The sequence below is a fragment of the Tachypleus tridentatus genome, chromosome 1 (assembly GCF_004210375.1).
Source record: "Tachypleus tridentatus isolate NWPU-2018 chromosome 1, ASM421037v1, whole genome shotgun sequence".
NCBI lineage: Eukaryota > Metazoa > Arthropoda > Merostomata > Xiphosura > Limulidae > Tachypleus > Tachypleus tridentatus.
In genome coordinates, this window is record NC_134825.1 from 2,747,044 (window position 1) to 2,765,250 (window position 18,207).

The 18,207-nt window shown below is 35.4% G+C and overlaps 2 protein-coding genes across 8 annotated transcripts in view; both read left to right on the forward strand.

The window, feature by feature from the left end:
• The window catches only part of LOC143230520 (patatin-like phospholipase domain-containing protein 2), a 211,467-nt gene that overhangs the window by 82,318 nt on the left and 110,942 nt on the right, over positions 1 to 18,207 (forward strand). The window lies entirely within an intron of this gene.
• LOC143233863 (N-acetylglucosamine-1-phosphotransferase subunits alpha/beta-like) overlaps positions 1 to 18,207 on the forward strand; it is a 97,079-nt gene that overhangs the window by 52,386 nt on the left and 26,486 nt on the right. The window contains exons 2-3 of the mRNA XM_076470673.1: positions 6,233 to 6,432; positions 16,617 to 16,819. Coding sequence (XP_076326788.1) covers positions 6,233 to 6,432; positions 16,617 to 16,819 — 403 coding nt within the window. The remainder of the gene's footprint in view (positions 1 to 6,232; positions 6,433 to 16,616; positions 16,820 to 18,207) is intronic.

The window sequence follows — 18,207 nt, forward strand, 5'->3', positions numbered from 1 at the left end:
AATTAAATAAACTATACTAATAAACAACAAATAAGGTACTACCACTTGAGGGTAAGTAAGTTAAATAAACTATTCTAATAACAACAATAAGGTACTACCACCTTGAGGGTAAGTAAGTTAAATAATCTTACCTCCTGAAGTTAGCATTCCATCCTCATTTTGGTGGTAAGTTACTTATTAGGCAGAGGTTAAGAATGATAGATGGTGTATTCCTACCACAGTGTTGGTTCTGCTTCTTCAGTCATTCTCAAACCTAGGCTACATTTTGTCCTCTCATTATGACCTGTACTGTGGGTATTGTCATTTGAATTGGTGGTGTAGCAGTGTTTGTTCTTGTTTTTGTTTATAACAAATTATATACATATTTATATATATTCTTCAGTTTTTTTTTTTTTTGAATCACACTAAATATATCAATCTTAAGATGTTTTTGAGCATATGACAAGAGTATTGGGTCCTTAAATGTTGTTAGCGTGATTACACAGACACTCAGTTTGTTACCAACCGAGAGAAATGAGTGATCACAAGTCTATTAGACAAAGAAGCACTTAGCAAAGGTAAAAACCTAGTATTCTTGATATTCAAGTAGCCTAACTTTAAAGTTAAACAACAGAAAGGTTTGAATAACATCTGTATATTTTGTAAAATAAAACTCTTGACAGTAATAACTTTCATCTTACAAAGTTTGGAAACTATTAGAAAATTAATAAAACTAGAAAGATTTAAAAAGTCTAAAAAAGTGAGACATTATTGCATTAAAAGATAAGAATAATGCATGTACAACTTTTTCCCTCTCTTCTGTAGTAATATTTCATTTTAAAATAATTATATGATACCAGTTTGCTTTTAAAAGTTAGATTTGTAACTGTGTAATCAGTTTGGTATTGAGATTTCTGCATTTTAGATTAATCAGTGCTTAACATGTGGTCTTAAAGTAACGTAAATATGTAAAATAAAGTTTGAAGGACATTAGTTAATATATTCTTTAAGTGATTAGCTTGGACAGTTTGTAAACTATTTATATTAAAGTTAAAAATCTTTATATATATTATTGATGTGAATATAATGTTAAAAAATAAGCATATATATTTTAAAAAATAAATGAAATAGTTATTTGTTATCACATTTAGAAAGAAAATTTGTAAACAGGATGCTTATTTTGAAATTTATTTTTAAAATTCCTGCTAATGTAGTCGTTATCACTTGTTTCCTGTACCAACATGAAAGCATCTTTCTTGTGAGACTTGTAACTTAAGGATGGAACATTGATTCTTTGTAACAAGTCTACATTATAAGAGCTAAAAGTGTTTTGAACAACACTAACTTTAATTAAAACAAATCTAAAAAATCCAGGCACATTGTTACAATGTATGGAGAAATCCAAGGCATGGCATTCAGATTGTTTAATGGATGTTCATATTGCTGCATTTGTTTAGAAATAACTGAGTCTTTAACTGAATTACCCTAGGTTACTTACTGCTGGGTGATTTCAGCAGATCTCTTAAGTTTTATATGGTAATTGGTAGATCAACCAAATAATATTAGAATCTAATCTTTCTCATTAGTCCTACGTGGTGTGAACATCTAGTTGTTTCTGTTAATGTTTGAGGAAATGGAAAATGATCAGAACCCATAGATCTATCTACTTATACAACATTAAAAAAAAACTATCTGAAATCTGTGTGGGGATTCAGTCCATGGACCTCTTTCCCCAGATATACACCTGCTTATATAATATTCAAATAATACTTATTAATTCAAAAAAAGAATTGAGTAGAGAGTGTGTCTCTTACACCTCTCCAAGAGATCTGTGCTTGTTTATGCAACATTAAATTGTATGGTTTTTAATTTCTGAAGAAAATGACAGAGGAGGCTTGACCCTCTCCTGACTTTTCCTAATGTAATGCACTTACTTATAAAACTTTTATTTATTCCATAATAAAATGGAGGGGACCCAAACCCCACAGATCTGTAATTGCTTGTACAAAATTAAATAATAATGTTATCTATTTCTAGAAAAAAGGATCAGAAGGGTGAAGATTCCCTCCTTTAGATATGTGTATACTCGTACAATATCAGAAAATAAAGTTTTACAATTATAAACATTACACAGTAAATTTACACTTCTTGTGACATTTTAATAGTCATAGAGTTGGTGGTTTGTGCAGCCAGTCATTTGACTCGTCTCTGGTCAGCAGTTCCAAATTAGTAACAGTAGCGTATAGCGTTAGTAGCTTTGTAATGACAGAGATAGGATTAGCAATGAGGATTGTACCTCAGATTACAAGCTTCCTACCCCAATTGTGTGGATTTAAGTTTAACAATAATCAACTGTAATGGAAACATCTCATTTACAGGAATAATCAATAAAAATGTAAGTAATCATAAGCCCACATTTCAATTACTTTAATGACAACCAATTTAATCATTATTTTAGTTAAACAAACATTGGAATAAATGAAGACTGTAATAATCAATCAGTAACACTAATTTGAGTTTGTGCTATTTCCTTGACGTTAATGGATTAGTTTATGAATCACTACTCTCTATAATAACAGCTCATGAATAATTAATTAAATGATCCAGCTGTAATCAGCAACATAATCACATCAAATTGGAACTCTTTACAAAATATAGTCAAATGCAAAAGATTTTTAGTTAAATAATGAAAATACAAAATGAATGTTTTACACTAACTTGTATAAAGTTTCAAATGGAAAATACAAGAGAAGAAACTATCTAACAAGATAATTTTACTAATCTAACTTGTTTAAAATCAAAATTGCACAAACTTCAAAAATAGAAATGTGAAATAAACCCTTAGAACAATAGATGCATGTATGAAGTAAATAAATAAATTTTAAAAATGCAGATATATGTGCCAAAAATACCCGGTATTTATATTCATGCAGCAGGAAACTCAAGGTGTTCCCTTGCTCACATTATGGTAATCAACAGATGTTCTATGGCAACAGTTGTGAAAAAAGTAACCTCAATCCAGTACTGAATTTGATTAAGGCTATTTTTGTTTCTGCTTGTATATGGTAGATTTCAAACTCTGATGAAAATGTTGCTCTCTATTCAGTAGATCTTTCTTTCATGTATATGTATAGTTAAGGCTTCAAGACCATCTCCACGCACTTCCATTTAAGAAGTAAGATTTTCTACATTGCAGTACGTTTGTAGTTGACATTTGGAAATGTCACCTTTAACTCGCGGATTGTTTGATTCTTAGTACATGTTTTGGATGTAGTTATCCAAGCAAAGGTGAATGCACATGAGGTGGTGCCATTGGGTGCCTAAAAAGGGCTTCTGATGCTGAGATGTGACCTTCTTAACAGCCAGTGTTGAAGCTGTCTCCACCTGAGTCCAAAACTAAGGATCAACCTGACTGAATCTTCACAGAGGTGTTACTGGGCCAATTCCTTGTTTGGCTTTACCACTCTATCCAATAAGGGCTGGAATTTTGTGAGTGAACACCTCTGACTGGGACTGTGCAGCTGCAAGAGATTCCAATTTTGAACTTGCAAAGCATTGACCACCAAGACATCTTCATTCATGGATTCTACTGAGTAGAAGATCAACCATCTTTTGGAATCTCAAGGTCAGTGAGGAAATTCAGATCCTCATCAAACAGGAAGTTCTGGATATACTTAAAATTTCTCAGATATTCGTCCTTCCATGATAATCCATGGAAGTTTCAGTACACTAAAGGCTGAAAAATGTTTGGTAAGGAGATGAAAAAGATAACCAAAGTGGTAAATAATTCATTTTATATAGTAAAAGTTCAGAGTGAAAATTTGAGATAAAATGAATTACAATTGGTCAGAAGGTCAGCTAGGTGTATAGGTTTAAAAGGGTTCATTACTGCCTGGCTCCAGCCAATACTCTCCTTTAAAAACAGTTTTAAAGGTAGATTGACTGACAGGTTACTTTGGTTAAAAAACATTTCTGTTTAATTCATGCCCTACTTGTTATGGAAAGTGTATCTCCTCATCAAGAAGTTTATAGTTTCATCACACAGATGTTACTTTTCTTTATTACACTTCCAGCCTTTATTTTAATGTGTCTTATACTAAAAGAAAGTAGAGAAAACATTACATATTCAGTATTTCAGTTTGCATCACTGTAAATATTTGATCATGACTAGATAAAACAGTGGGTATACAAAGTTTTTATGTGTAGCTCCTGTCTGTGAATTTGATATACTATTGATAATATTACTTGCCCATAAACATTTTGATTCAATCCAGTTGAAATGTCATGCACTACTTTTTAATGAAAACAACAGGTAAAACATTTTTTATGCAGATATATTGTGATTTTATTCACTGCTACCCACATAATATTTTAATGAAATTTTTATTTTAAGCCTCATGACAGGATTCAGCTGAATTAAATCATTTGTCGCTGAAATCCTTGGAGATTAAGGTTAATGTGTGTATTATTTACAAAGTACTTCTGAAATGGAACACCATTCACTTCATGTGGAGAAGTTGTATACCTCCTATGAAAGTTCTAGCAAGGGCTGTCCAATATTCTTTGTAGAGTTCTTGTCTCTCAACTGGACTGACAGATGATTCTCATGAAATGATAATTCAAAAAGCAAGAATCATGAAATCCTCTCGTGGATTTTTGGATTTCTAGCCATTATTCAGTTCTGTAAACTTTTGTCTAGGTATATATTTGCTAGGCCTGGCTATTCCAATATGCTAAGATTACATGTATGGTGGGGTTAAAGTACACGTTTGTTTCCAGAGGTACATTCACAATTTAATTAAACAGCATTATTAAACTAGTTGAAGTACCTGTCTCTTGGATGGAAGTTGTATATAAATTTATGGTAAATGAAAGGCTATCTTGGTGCATCAAAGGTTTGCATCCCTTGTATATAATCAGACCAATCGACACCATGAAATAAAACACTTAACTCACCCCTTCTGCATAGCAAGCTTGGGATTATGATTTAAAACAGTTTCAGTCTAATTGTTTTAAAGTGGTTAGTATTGTTTTTAAATATTTTCCCAAAGTAAAAAATATCATTTTTTATTGTATCAATTTTTTGACCTGGATTCTCTTTTTTTCTTCATTTTCTTGTGATCTTTGAGTAGCTTCTCTTTCTGTTACTTTCCAACTTGGATGTTTTTCCTTTTTTTATCATTTTACTTCTCTCTTAATATTAGCATTTTTTTTCTTTGTGTTGCTTAAGATATCTTTCTTTGTTTCTAAGGCATTTTCAAACTGTTTTTAAGTAAGGTTTCATGAATTTCAACTGATTTAAAATATTAAAAAATAAAAAGATTATTCACAGAATGTATTTGTTGAATACTCATAGAATAATTATAGATAAATATCTCAAGAAGATATGTTTTTTAGCTTCAGAAATTAGAAAGCTCTAACAAATAGCATGCAAAATGTTGAAATTTATTGTTTTTCATATTACCAACTTCAAGAATTTCCTGCTTTCAAACTATTTGGGCTACAGGTAAGCAAGTACAGAAACTATGTATTTCTGACCATGTTTTGTCAATTGATGGTCTGCCCAAGTGGGAAATTTAAAAATTTTTACCATTTCCATAATAATAAGAATTGCACTGGTGAAAAGTAAAAAAAGTAGTTTAGGCTTAGTTTTAAATTAATTTTTCAAGATAAATCTTAATAAAGCATTCATAAAATGAGAATTTTACATCTCAACAATTTGGTTATGATGTTCTATTAATGGTTATTGTGAGTAGGCATCACACTGAATTATTTAGCACTTGCTGTCAGTATTTTCCCCTGTAAAAGAAACAAAAAAAATGCATGAAACTCAAAAGGGTGAAATAAGATAACAAATAAAGACTAAAAATTGCCATATGCTCAAAGTTTGTAAGTTTTCAGCCGTGTCTTAAACTTAGAATGTATTGTTTAAAAAAATGATAAATCCTGTTCAGCTCATTACTGAATCTTCTGAAGTTCTCTGATGAATAATGATGATTGACATGTATGATAGAAAGTGTCAAGATGTGTGACTTTTGCCACGTTGCATTGCAAGTTGTAAGTGTTGAGCACCAGAATATGAACAGTCGTTGCAAAGCAGCATGAGTCTGGGAAAATCATTTATTTAAAGATTAACCCTCTGTTTTACATCAGTTTTTATAGGGACAAATGCATAATTTAAACACTTAAAGTTTTCAAATGTACGTGTTTACCATTGTATTTGACAGCTAAAAATTTGTTTTCATTTATCTAGTGTCAGCTGCAGCTATTCACATTGTGTACCATCACACTTAGTACTTGTTAGACCATCACTCCCATCTGGACTTGTGGTGTCAGATTTAGAAGAAATTGATTTAATGTTTAGTTATGTTTCAAGAACATTTGTAGTAGAAAGTTATATTGGAAACAAGAAGAGCAACTTGACTGTTCTGGACTTTGGTAACATTGACACAGGTTAGTGACAATTCTCTTTTGTTGTGACATGTAATAAATCCTAAACAGTGAAAATATTTGTTTAAAACTATATTTACTATAAATCAATAATTATTTTAAAACTAAATTGAGAAAGAATATTTATATTTCAAATATCTGTTCTTTCATCTTGTTTTAAATTTATTTTTAATAATAGGCTATCAGCACAAAAGACATCAGTGTATTTAATTTTTAAACCAGTTATGCTCAGAATATTGTTAAAGGTTGCAAAGTATTGTTGTAGTACTTTTATTTCCTTGATGGATCCTTTTAACTTATTCTGGTAAATTTATATAAATGTTCATTCCGTGCAATGGCAGCAAGTTATTGTATTTCCTCCTTTTGTTGTTTTTATGTGCTCCAATAAATTACATGTTTAAAATGTAGTTTACAACAGTGTCTCATCCCAGATTGTGAAGACCATTAAAATCCTTATGGAAAAATATAAAACTGTACATTAATTTGTCCTTTCACAAAGTTTTTTTGGTGTTTTTCTTTTCACCATAATTTTCATCATAGGCTTGTATTGTGTACCTTGTTTTGACTGGTGATCCTATCAGTGGAGTAGTTCTTATGCACGTGGTTTGATAAATCCACTGATAGCTCTAACCTTGATGAGTTGCTGAAAATAGCCTCAACAGGAACTCTGGTTTTGTTAGTTGGTTGAGGTTCTCTAATAATTATTCACTTGAATTACCTTGCAGCCTTTCTCTGACTGACATATCTTTAAAGATGGTTATAGTGGATGAACTTTGGTTTAGATTGCCTGTATTTTTAGATTCATTATGATACTTTGACCTCTCTTGCAACAAGAATGGCTTAATTAAACTATGTCATCTGAATGAAGCCCCATTTTATCAGCATTCACATCAAAGCTACCTTTTGTGTTGTATTACAGACTTAAGTCTTTCCTTGAAAGTATCATATTTCATTATATCAACTTCATCAAGAGTTTTTCCAACCAAGTTTCTGATCTAGTTGAAAATAATTTTAGTACATCTTTAGTCTTTACTTCCATGAGAGCTCTTCCAACCACCAGTTCTTCAGGACATGGTAGAGTATTTAGTTCCACTATGAGTATTTGCACCAGATGAAAAACGTTTGTTAATAATTCTTCGTGTGACTATTTGACTTGCTGATACAATGTCCACTCTTGCTGTTGTCACTGAAGGTTTAATTTCTGGTGTAGTAGTTTCCATAGAGAACAGGGATTTCCTGGTCATAGACAGTAAAAATATCTGATTCCAGCCTAACAATGCACATAACTGTCCACATGGCATCATACTCCCCAGTATGTACTCTTCTTCAATGTAAATTATCAACATCATGAAATGTAGAGAAGCTTACCATCATAGGAAAACTTTATCTTCACTTTTGGTAGACCTTTGTTACTTCCTGCTTTTATCAATTCCATTTCTTTTTCATCACTGAGGAAGAGTTTCATCTTTTATTCACAAATTGGAGTAAACAACTGTAGCTGCTGAACCAATGTCAACTAGCATATCACAAGAATTTTCATAATAAGACGTAAACTGGTGGATGATTTTTCTCTTATAAGGAAATTCTTTTCTTATTGGGAATAAGAGTATTTGCAACTGATATTTGCCTCATAAATCTAACTACATATTATTTTCATGTTTTGTTAATTTTGTTGTTCTTTTGATTTAACTGAGCTGTGCATCCTTGGATTGATAAGAACTATTTATTACTGACAGTTTTGGCTCGGTTTCAAACACTTATAACAGTTAACCCTTTCTGGTAGCCTTTGTGAGCTCCTATTCCATACATACGTGTAATATGTTCCATCAACTTGCATATGTATTATCTTTTGGTTTATTTCTCTGTTCTGTTTTACTGTTTCTAACATCTTGTGATTGGTTTGTTCTGTTCATGTATGTGTATTGAAGGAACCAAAGTAATGAATTTCAAATCTTGTTAGAAACAGTGAAGTAGCGATGAGGGTATTGTAAGATGCATAGTGATGAATTTCAGACTTTAGTTAGAGACATTAGTGAAGTTTAGATGAGGGTATTGTAAGATGCATAGTGATGAATTTCAGAGTTTAGTTAGGGACATTAGTGAAGTTTAGATGAGGGTATTGTAAGATGCATAGTGATGAATTTCAGACTTTAGTTAGGGACATTAGTGAAATTCAGATGTGGGTATTGTAAGATGCATAGTGATGAATTTCAGACTTTAGTTAGGGACATTAGTGAAGTAGAGATGAGGGTATTGTAAGATGCATAGTGATGAATCAGACTTTAGTTAGGACATTAGTGAAGTCTCAGATGAGGGTTGTAAGCTGCATAGTGATGAATTTCAGACTTTAGTTAGGGACATTAGTGAAGTTCAGATGAGGGTATTGTAAGATGCATAGTGATGAATTTCAGACTTTAGTTAGGGACATTAGTGTGAAGTTCAGATGTGGGTATTGTAAGATGCATAGTGATGAATTTCAGACCTTAGTTAGGGACATTAGTGAAGTAGAGATGAGGGTATTGTAAGATGCATAGTGATGAATTTCAGACTTTAGTTAGGGACATTAGTGAAGTTCAGATGTGGGTATTGTAAGATGCATAGTGATGAATTTCAGACTTTAGTTAGGGACATTAGTGAAGTTCAAATGAGGGTATTGTTCAGATGTATGTGCCTTAAGACACATGATGATAAATTCTGATACATTGCTTCACCTCGTATAAATATTTTCATTGCATATGCTCTATATGAAAAATAATTTTCCACATGTTGCAAACCATGAAGCTCCCACTCAACTTTGAAATGACTAATTTGAATGTGACTTGCATACAAATCATCATGTAACAACCCTCCAGCAATAAGACAGCAGAATACATTCTTGAATAACATAATTATTGAATAGTTCAGTTCTATCAAACTATCACTTCTTGTTTGGCAATACTAGTGTTGTAATTTTTAGCTTGTGCATTTTTTTTCAAACAAATTTATTCTGTATTATACAGTAGTGATATTGTTATCTTTTTGAGTTATTCTGAAGTGGAATTATTTTATATTTGTACAGAATTTTATTACTTCCTTATTTACTTTTTATTTTTCTACCATCATTGTTGTATTTACTTATTCATTTTGCATTATCATTTCTGTGTTACCACTTTGGAGGTTCTATGTTCTACCAGCATATTTACACAGGTTTTAAGTAGCAGTATTCTACAGAAAGCCATTGCTTTACTTTGTCAGAGGATTGATAATTCAATAAACTGACTTTTGTTGGTTCATGCATTTCGATATACAGTTTGCTGACTTTGGAAATACATGATGTTTTGCTTTGTGAATAATAATATTTTTAATTTTATTATCTGGAGTTGTTTGGGTTCCCTAACAAAGTTTTATTACATTGGATAATACTCAGAATACATGCTATCAGTTAGTCTTGGTTTATTTTCTTCTGCCATTTGCTTAGACTTACAATTATCTTTCTTATCAAGTTACTGGTATATCAAACATTAATTATATTGTTTTTCTTTCATACATATGTTATGGTTACTACACACTTTACTTACCCTCGGTGTGAATTCCTGTACGTGGGGAGGGGACTTCCCAGGGAAGGTTCTGTTCTTTCAGTTTACCTCCTCTGGGATCTAAACATCCACCCACGTGTTTGCCACACGTGGTGACCTGTGAAGGGGAGAAGAGGATCCTGGTGGTAGAGGGATCCAACCCTAAAACACCACTTTCGCCTTGAATTCCTATAGGTGGGTGGCCTTGAGGTGGCCCCCATGGGTCAGTCAGCTGTTCCACTTGAGCTAGGGTCAACCAAGTACCAGTGTTGGATGTTCTCAGCAGGTGTTGTGGACATTGTATCTGATGCTGGAGTTTGGGTATGGTGCTCACGAAACCTTGGCATTGCTGCAGTGTTCTGGTTTGACATTGTAGTGCATCCCTTTGTAGGGCTCCATGGTGGGTGGGGTTAGTGGGCACCAAAATTTGCCTTTTTTAAAATTATGGATTCTCCAAATAAAAACTTAAATAAAAGAGTGAAAAACAGTTTATAGGTAAACGACCACATTTTGAAGATTCTGAGCAGCAGTCTTCAACATCTGTAACACTCATTCCACCTCATTTTCTTGTACTACATTCTACAAAGCTTTGGGACAGATGTCTCCCCTTTTCACTTAGAAGGGAATAGAGGGACTTGCTGGCTCCCCAAAGTCAGTATAGAAGCTTTAGTCTGGTGACATATTGGTGGAAACATCCACAATTCAACACTGAACTCCTCTTGCATTCAAAGGCAATTGGGGATATACCTATTGAGGTTACACCTCATACTACTTTGAATTCATCACGAGGAGTTATTGTTGAGAGGGATTTGAAGAACATCCCAGAGTCAGAGATTCTTGCTGGTTTCTCCACTCAAGGTGTTTCTGCACTGAGGTGTATCTCCACTCGCAAAGATGGAATTACGATGCTGACTAATATCCTTGTTCTGACATTTATATCACCATGTCCATCTGCCACCATCAAGGCAGGTTACTTAATTGCAAGGTATGGTCATATGTTCCAATCCATCTCCGATGTTCCCAGTATCAGTGGTTCGGTCACTCAAAGACGTCATGTTGTGGTTCTTTGACATGTGCTTGTTGTGGTAACAAGGACCATGATGCCTACGAGTGAGAAATGGACCCTCATTGCATCAATTGCAATGGCTCTCACACATCCTACTTTTGTTCTCGCTCTAAATGGTTTGAAGAAAAAGAGGTGCAGCATTTGAAAACTATTCATAACATTACTTATCCTGAGGTTCGATAGTTGCTGTCCACCACTTCATCTCGGACATATGCTGCTGCACTTCATTCCACAACTACAGTGGGAGTGCAGACAGATCTCTCTGTGCCTCCAAAAGAATCATTCTCAAAACAAATGAAAAGTCTTTTGACCTCCATGGTTAGGAAAGTTGATGAATCAACTTTAACATCCATCTCTGTCCCTTACATACATTCCAACAAATCCTAAGATCCACTTCCTTCAGTTCTGGGTACAGGCATTTCCTCATATACATCTTCCTCTCCCACTCCAAGATGCAAAACAATCATTTGTTGATGTCCTCATTCTCTGTAATCTCCTCCTTCCAACAGCAAAGACCTACCCAATCGACCCAGGGCAAGATCCAAGGAGGGCGATAGATACAATGGAACTGTTGAGGTTTACGTTTTAATCTGGATGACATCAAAACACTGATTGCTTCCTACAATCCTGTACTTCTTTCCTTAAAGGAAACATTTCTGAAACCTGCCGATACAGTAACCTTTTGGTGGTTTTCTTTGTACAGAAATGACAGGCTGTGTAATGGATGAGTGTAGGGAGGGGTGGCACTGTTGGTTGATCAGCATGTGACCACCCTGTCTTTGCCACTCGACACACCCTTTGAGGCTGTAGCCGTCCATGTTTCCTTGGGTCGTACCATCACTGTTTGTTCTCTCTACTTGTCTCCTGGAGAGACTTGTGATCAATCAGACCTTGATGCTCCCATTGAACAGTTGCCATATCCCTTTTTAATCCTGGGAACTGAAATGGACGTCATTCCCTCTGGAAATGCTGATATTGATGAGAGGGGCTGCTCTGTAGGGCATATGCTTTCTGAACACCACCTCTCTCTTTTCAATACTGGTTGTTCTACTTATTTTCATGCACCCAGTCAGTCCTTTACTGCTATTGATCTCTCAGTTTGCTTCCCTTCATTATTCTCCCAATTTTCATGAAGTGTGGACAATGATCTACGAGGCAGTGATCATTTTTCTATAAATTTGAGAAAGACTGACTGTGGTAGATGCCACCCAACCAACGTGCCCTGGTGGAAGCTGGATCAAGCAAACTGGCCCTCTTTCACTGCTCTTGCAGAACTTGATCCTGCCATCATCTGTATGCCATCAATAGATGACTGTGTGGCAGCATTAACGGACTGTAATATACAGGCAGCTGCTCAATATATTCTTAAATCCTCGAGACATTTTCCACTTTTTATCGTCCGTGGTGGAATCCTGCCTGCCACGTGGCACGGAAGGCTCAAAAACAGGCCTGGGATACTTTCCATAGATATCCCACACTCGAACTGCATAGCTTTCCAGCAGACCTGTTCACATGCTTGATGGGTAGGATGTCAAAGCCAGAAGGAAAATTGGATTAAGTTCACAACCAGCATATCTTCTACCATCATTTTCAAAGTCATGTGGGAAAGGATTTGAAAGGTCATTGGGCAATATAATTCTTTTTCCCTCTTGATCTTGCTCTCTGATAGCCAGGAAATAGCTGATAACTAGAGCATTGCTGATACTCTAGGTGAAAGCTTTTGCCAGGTATCTTGCACTTCTGCTTCTTCCTCCATCTTTTTATCGACTATAATCATACTCTTACACTGGTGGAACTCAAACTGGCCTTTCAGAGGTCTGACAATATATCAGTTGGACCTGATGATGTACACTATGAAATGCTGTCCCATCTGTCTCTTGCTTCTCTTGATATTCTTCTGATTGTTTTTAAATGGATCTGGCAGGAGAATGTTTTTCCTGATGCCTGGTACCAGGCTATAGTTCTACATTTCTCTAAGCCTGGGAAGGATCCTAAGATTCCTTCAAACTACTGTCCAGTTGCTTTGACTAGCTGTCTCTGTAAGACTTTAGAGAGGATGGTTAATGCAGGGCTGTGTTCTGAGTGTCACACTTTTCATTATAAAGATTAATGTCATCAGTGAACAGCTTCCCCCTACAGTTGCAAATGGTCTTTTCGTTGATGACTTTTACATCTCTCAGTCATTATTTAGCAGCAGCTACAAACTTGAATCATATATATTTAAGTAGACCACAGCAAATGGTTTTCAACTTTTTCTCACTGAAACTGTTTGTGTACATTTCTGCTGTACATTCCAGATCTACAACTTTGTATTGATGATGATGTACTTCCTGTCATCCCTGAGACAAAGTTCTTAGGTCTCATATGTGATTGTAAATTAAACATTATTTCCCATATCAAACAACTTTGTGTCAAATGTGTAAGAGCACTGAACATTCTTTGTATTCTCTCTTCCACGTCTTGGGGAGCAGATAGATACTTCATGCTTAATATTTATTGTGCCCTAAACTGATCCAAACTTAACTATGGGTCTATGGTTAATTGGTTGTGCCAAAACCTCAGCACTGAAAATGTTGGATCCTATCCACCATCAGTGGCTTCGGCTTTGCACTGGAGCCTTTTGCACTTCTCCAGTCCAAAATTTATATGTGGAGTGCCATGAACCCTCTCTGTATATTTGCTGTTTGCAGCTCTTTTTTTATGTGTGCTTCCAAACTTTGTTCTTTCTTGCAGCATCCTGCTTGGGGCTGTTTTTTCTATCCTCAGCAGGCCACACTTTTTTATAATAGAAAATATGCCATTGTTCCTTTTAGCCTTCGTATCTGGGCACAATCAGAAAAATTGGATTTATCTTTGAATAGCTTAGCAGTATCAACAGTTTGGCTTCTTCGACCATGGCTAATTACTATCCCCAACTGCGACCTATCTTTGAGTCATCTGAGGAAGACTGGTACTCCCAATTGGAAATACTGCTCTTTATTTGCTGAACATTTTTCAAATGATCCATCCATTCCCATATATATGGATGGTTCAAAATCAGGTGACTCTGTAGGCTCTGCCATGGTTTGATAATTTGGTTGTAGCACACAAAATCCCCTTTACAGTTTCTCTGTTCACTGCCGAATTGTATGCCATTTCTCTTGCCTTGAACCATATTGAATCTATGCAATATACAAATTGTACAATCTATACTGATTCACTCAGCTATCTATTGGCCCTGAAATCATTCCATGTTTGTTACCATCCTATTCAGTTATCTTCATCACATTGCACTTTGACTGTGTTCGCATTTCATTTTCCACCTGTAGCCACATTCCAGACTTCAGTGCAACTTTAACTGCAAGTTTTGTTCCTTTTTGAAGGCCCTTTTTTTTAATTGCTTTCTTTTACATGGACCATGTTCTGTGGTGAGTGGTGTTTGAGTAAGTATTCTTTAACTTAAGATCAACACTGTAACCCATCTTCACTTGCAGTTTCTCATCCATGGCTCCCCACAGTCACAACAGAGATGGGGTGTTCCACAAGGTTATCTAACTTGCAGTAATTCCTTTATAAATATGTATGTTTTGACCCATGGCTCCCCACAGTCACAACAGAGATGGGGTGTTCCACAAGGGTATATAACTTGCAGTAATTCCTTTATAAATATGTATGTTTTAACCCATGGCTCCCCACAGTCACAACAGAGATGGGGTGTTCCACAAGGCTATCTAACTTGCAGTAATTCCTTTATAAATATGTATGTTTTGGTCTGCACCTCTCATGGAGTGCAGAGGTGTAGCAGAAGGGGATAACTGCCCATCCCTACCATGTCTTGAGTGGATATTCTACAACAATCACAACCACTGGAGCTGGTCTGTCACCTTACAAGCTAATGCAATCTTATACTATTTAAACTGCCGTGGAGTTGATCCATCACTGAACTGGTTGGTGTGGCCTCCTACTATTCATTTACACATACAGTTGAGATGATCTGTGAACTAAATGGTTGATCTGGCCTCCTGTTATAAATTCCATATCACCTGGAGTTGATTTGACATACACATGCAGTTCACCCCTTTTGATTGGGAGCCCTCATCCTACCTTTGTGCAGTTGTCAGTTCATAGTGTTGAGATGTTCGATTTAAATGAACCAATCAACATAAGCCCAAGTACGAGTTTAATCCATCCTCTTGATGCCAGTTGGTTAGTCCCAGATTGCTGTAGGGTGTTGATCCTTGTTTCGTACCCAGGAATATATGTAGATCTTAATCCCTGATTCTTGGGTTGTAAGTGAAGACAATATGATCCTCTTTCTAGTCTTGTGTGGATGTTGGTACTTTGTTGAATTATTGGATGTAGTTGGCTTGCTGAGTATGGTCCAACACACCCTAGCTACTCCACGTATCACAATTTCAACTATTTTGTTTTACGAATTATACCAATGGTGCAGAGTATACCTAGATAAGAAGTGGTGTGGTTCCCCTCTTTAAATCTTTGGATCTCTTTCACTCGTGTTTAGGGGTGTTCTTTGTATGCTTTTGGGGATGCTTCAGTTACTCTTTTGTACTGTTTCTTTTTCCTTGTCAGTGTGGGATTCTAGTTAATTTTTGTAAGTAGACGTAAGTACCATAATTGTAATTTTTCTATACTTAAAATGTATTTTCAGCAGCTACTTACCTCTTCTCACCCTTCTTCCCTACTTCTCCAATGTGCATAACTTCTGCCAACTTTCAAAGTGAAGGTTCTGAAGAGGAGTGCAGAGGGAGTTATGTGCATCACATGAGCATACTATGTTACTGTTAGTTAATAGATGACAAATGCTTATTCACATGAGAGAGATGATGTGAAATGTACTACTTCCAATAAAAGAGTAGCACAGAATTTGTGGCATGCATAAAGAAAAAGTTTGCATGTAGATGGCAGCACTGAACAAAACTAATCTTGTGAGTGGAAGTAGGTGCCTATTGAAAATACATTTTCATTCAGTTTAGGTAATTATAATTTTCAAACCTAACAAGAGATATTAGCGAAGTACAGACGTATTTCAAGATACATAGTGACGAATTTCAAATCTTATTGAAGATATTACTGAAGTTCATGTCTGTATTGTAAAACATGTGATGAATTTCAAACCTTATTTGAGACATCAATAAGATGGTACAGGTATGACATTAGGTGCAGTGTTAAATCAAAACTTCTCAGACAGGTGAGAATTATTTTATTAAAAACTTTGTTTATGTAATTAAGTAAACATTACAACAGTATTGTTTTATGTGAAATATTTTGATTATATTAACTTAGTAAATGTTTTAATTATATATATTTTTTAAGATAACATAAATATTGTTTTTCATTAAACATTTTTGTAATGTCTTGCGAAGCATTAAAGTATTGTATTTGTATTTAAAACTGGAATAGTAAAAGATATTTATAAATTAGTAACATGTTTTCATGTAGAACATTTCTCTTTGTGAATGGGCATTTTGGAACTTAGTATCTAGATAGAAATTTTGTTTTCTGTTCAATGTATGTATATCACTGTCTCTATTATGAGCAGAAGTAGCACAATGTTATTTTTCTTTCAGCAAACATAGCTTTAGCCAAAGGAAATTTTCAACTGAATGGGCTGAATTATACTATGAGCACAGGTTTCATTACTGATGAACATCACTCGGAGAACATGTTTACTTTAACCAACGTTGTTATAATGAGTAAAGTACCATCTGAACATTCTGTGGAAACCATTATGGAAAAACTGCCACAGGACTTAGTAACTGTCATTGAAAATGTAAGTACAAGGATTTGTTTAACAGTACAGCCTTCTTTACTGATAAAGTGACAGTAAAAATGTGGATAACCCCCAGAAAGTTGGCATAATCTTTGAACATTTGTTTTTGAAAGTGTTTAAATTGTTTTTAATAAAATAAATAGAAGCATGAAAAAATAAAATAACTGAGACAGTAACATTGATTAACCTGGTACAGATTCTATTAATGGGGAAAAAGTATTGATTAACATGGTACAGATTCAATTAATGGGGAAAAAGTATTGATTAACATGGTACAGATTTGATTAATGGGAAAAAGTATTGATTGACCTGGTACAGATTGGATTAGTAGAAAAGAGTATTGATTGACCTGGTACAGATTGGATTAATAGGAAAGAGTATCGATCGGCCTGGTACAGAGTGGATTCAGAGGAAAGAGTATCGATTGGCCTGGTACAGATTGGATTAAAAGGAAAGAGTATCAATTGGCCTGGTACAGATTGGATTAAAAGGAAAGAGTAGCGATTGGACTGGTACAGATTGGATTAAAAGGAAAGAGTATCGATTGGCCTGGTACAGATTGGATTAAAAGGAAAGAGTATCGATTGGCCTGGTACAGATTGGATTAAAAGGAAAGAGTATCGATTGGCCTGGTACAGAGTGGATTCAGAAGAAAGAGTATCGATTGGCCTGGTACAGAGTGGATTCAGAGGAAAGAGTATCGATCGGCCTGGTACAGAGTGGATTCAGAGGAAAGAGTATCGATTGGCCTGGTACAGAGTGGATTCAGAGGAAAGAGTATCGATCGGCCTGGTACGGAGTGGATTCAGAGGAAAGAGTATCGATCGGCCTGGTACAGAGTGGATTCAGAGGAAAGAGTATCGATCGGCCTGGTACAGAGTGGATTCAGAGGAAAGAGTATCGATCGGCCTGGTACGGAGTGGATTCAGAGGAAAGAGTATCGATCGGCCTGGTACGGAGGGATTCAGAGGAAAGAGTATCGATCGCCTGGTACAGAGTGGATTCAGAGGAAAGAGTATCGATCGGCCTGGTACAGAGTGGATTCAGAGGAAAGAGTATCGATCGGCCTGGTACAGAGTGGATTCAGAGGAAAGAGTATCGATCGGCCTGGTACAGAGTGGATTCAGAGGAAAGAGTATCGATCGGCCTGGTACAGAGTGGATTCAGAGGAAAGAGTATCGATTGGCCTGGTACAGAGTGGATTCAGAGGAAAGATTATCGATCGGCCTGGTACAGAGTGGGTTAATGGAAGGATGTGGAAGATTACTGCCACCATAAGTTGCTAAGGTAATTGCAACTGTGATTTTTAGGTACCTGGGAGAGATTGGATTAATTATAGGTTATGTGGGAATTTATAGGGCAAGTTGAGGGTACACAGTGATGTCAAG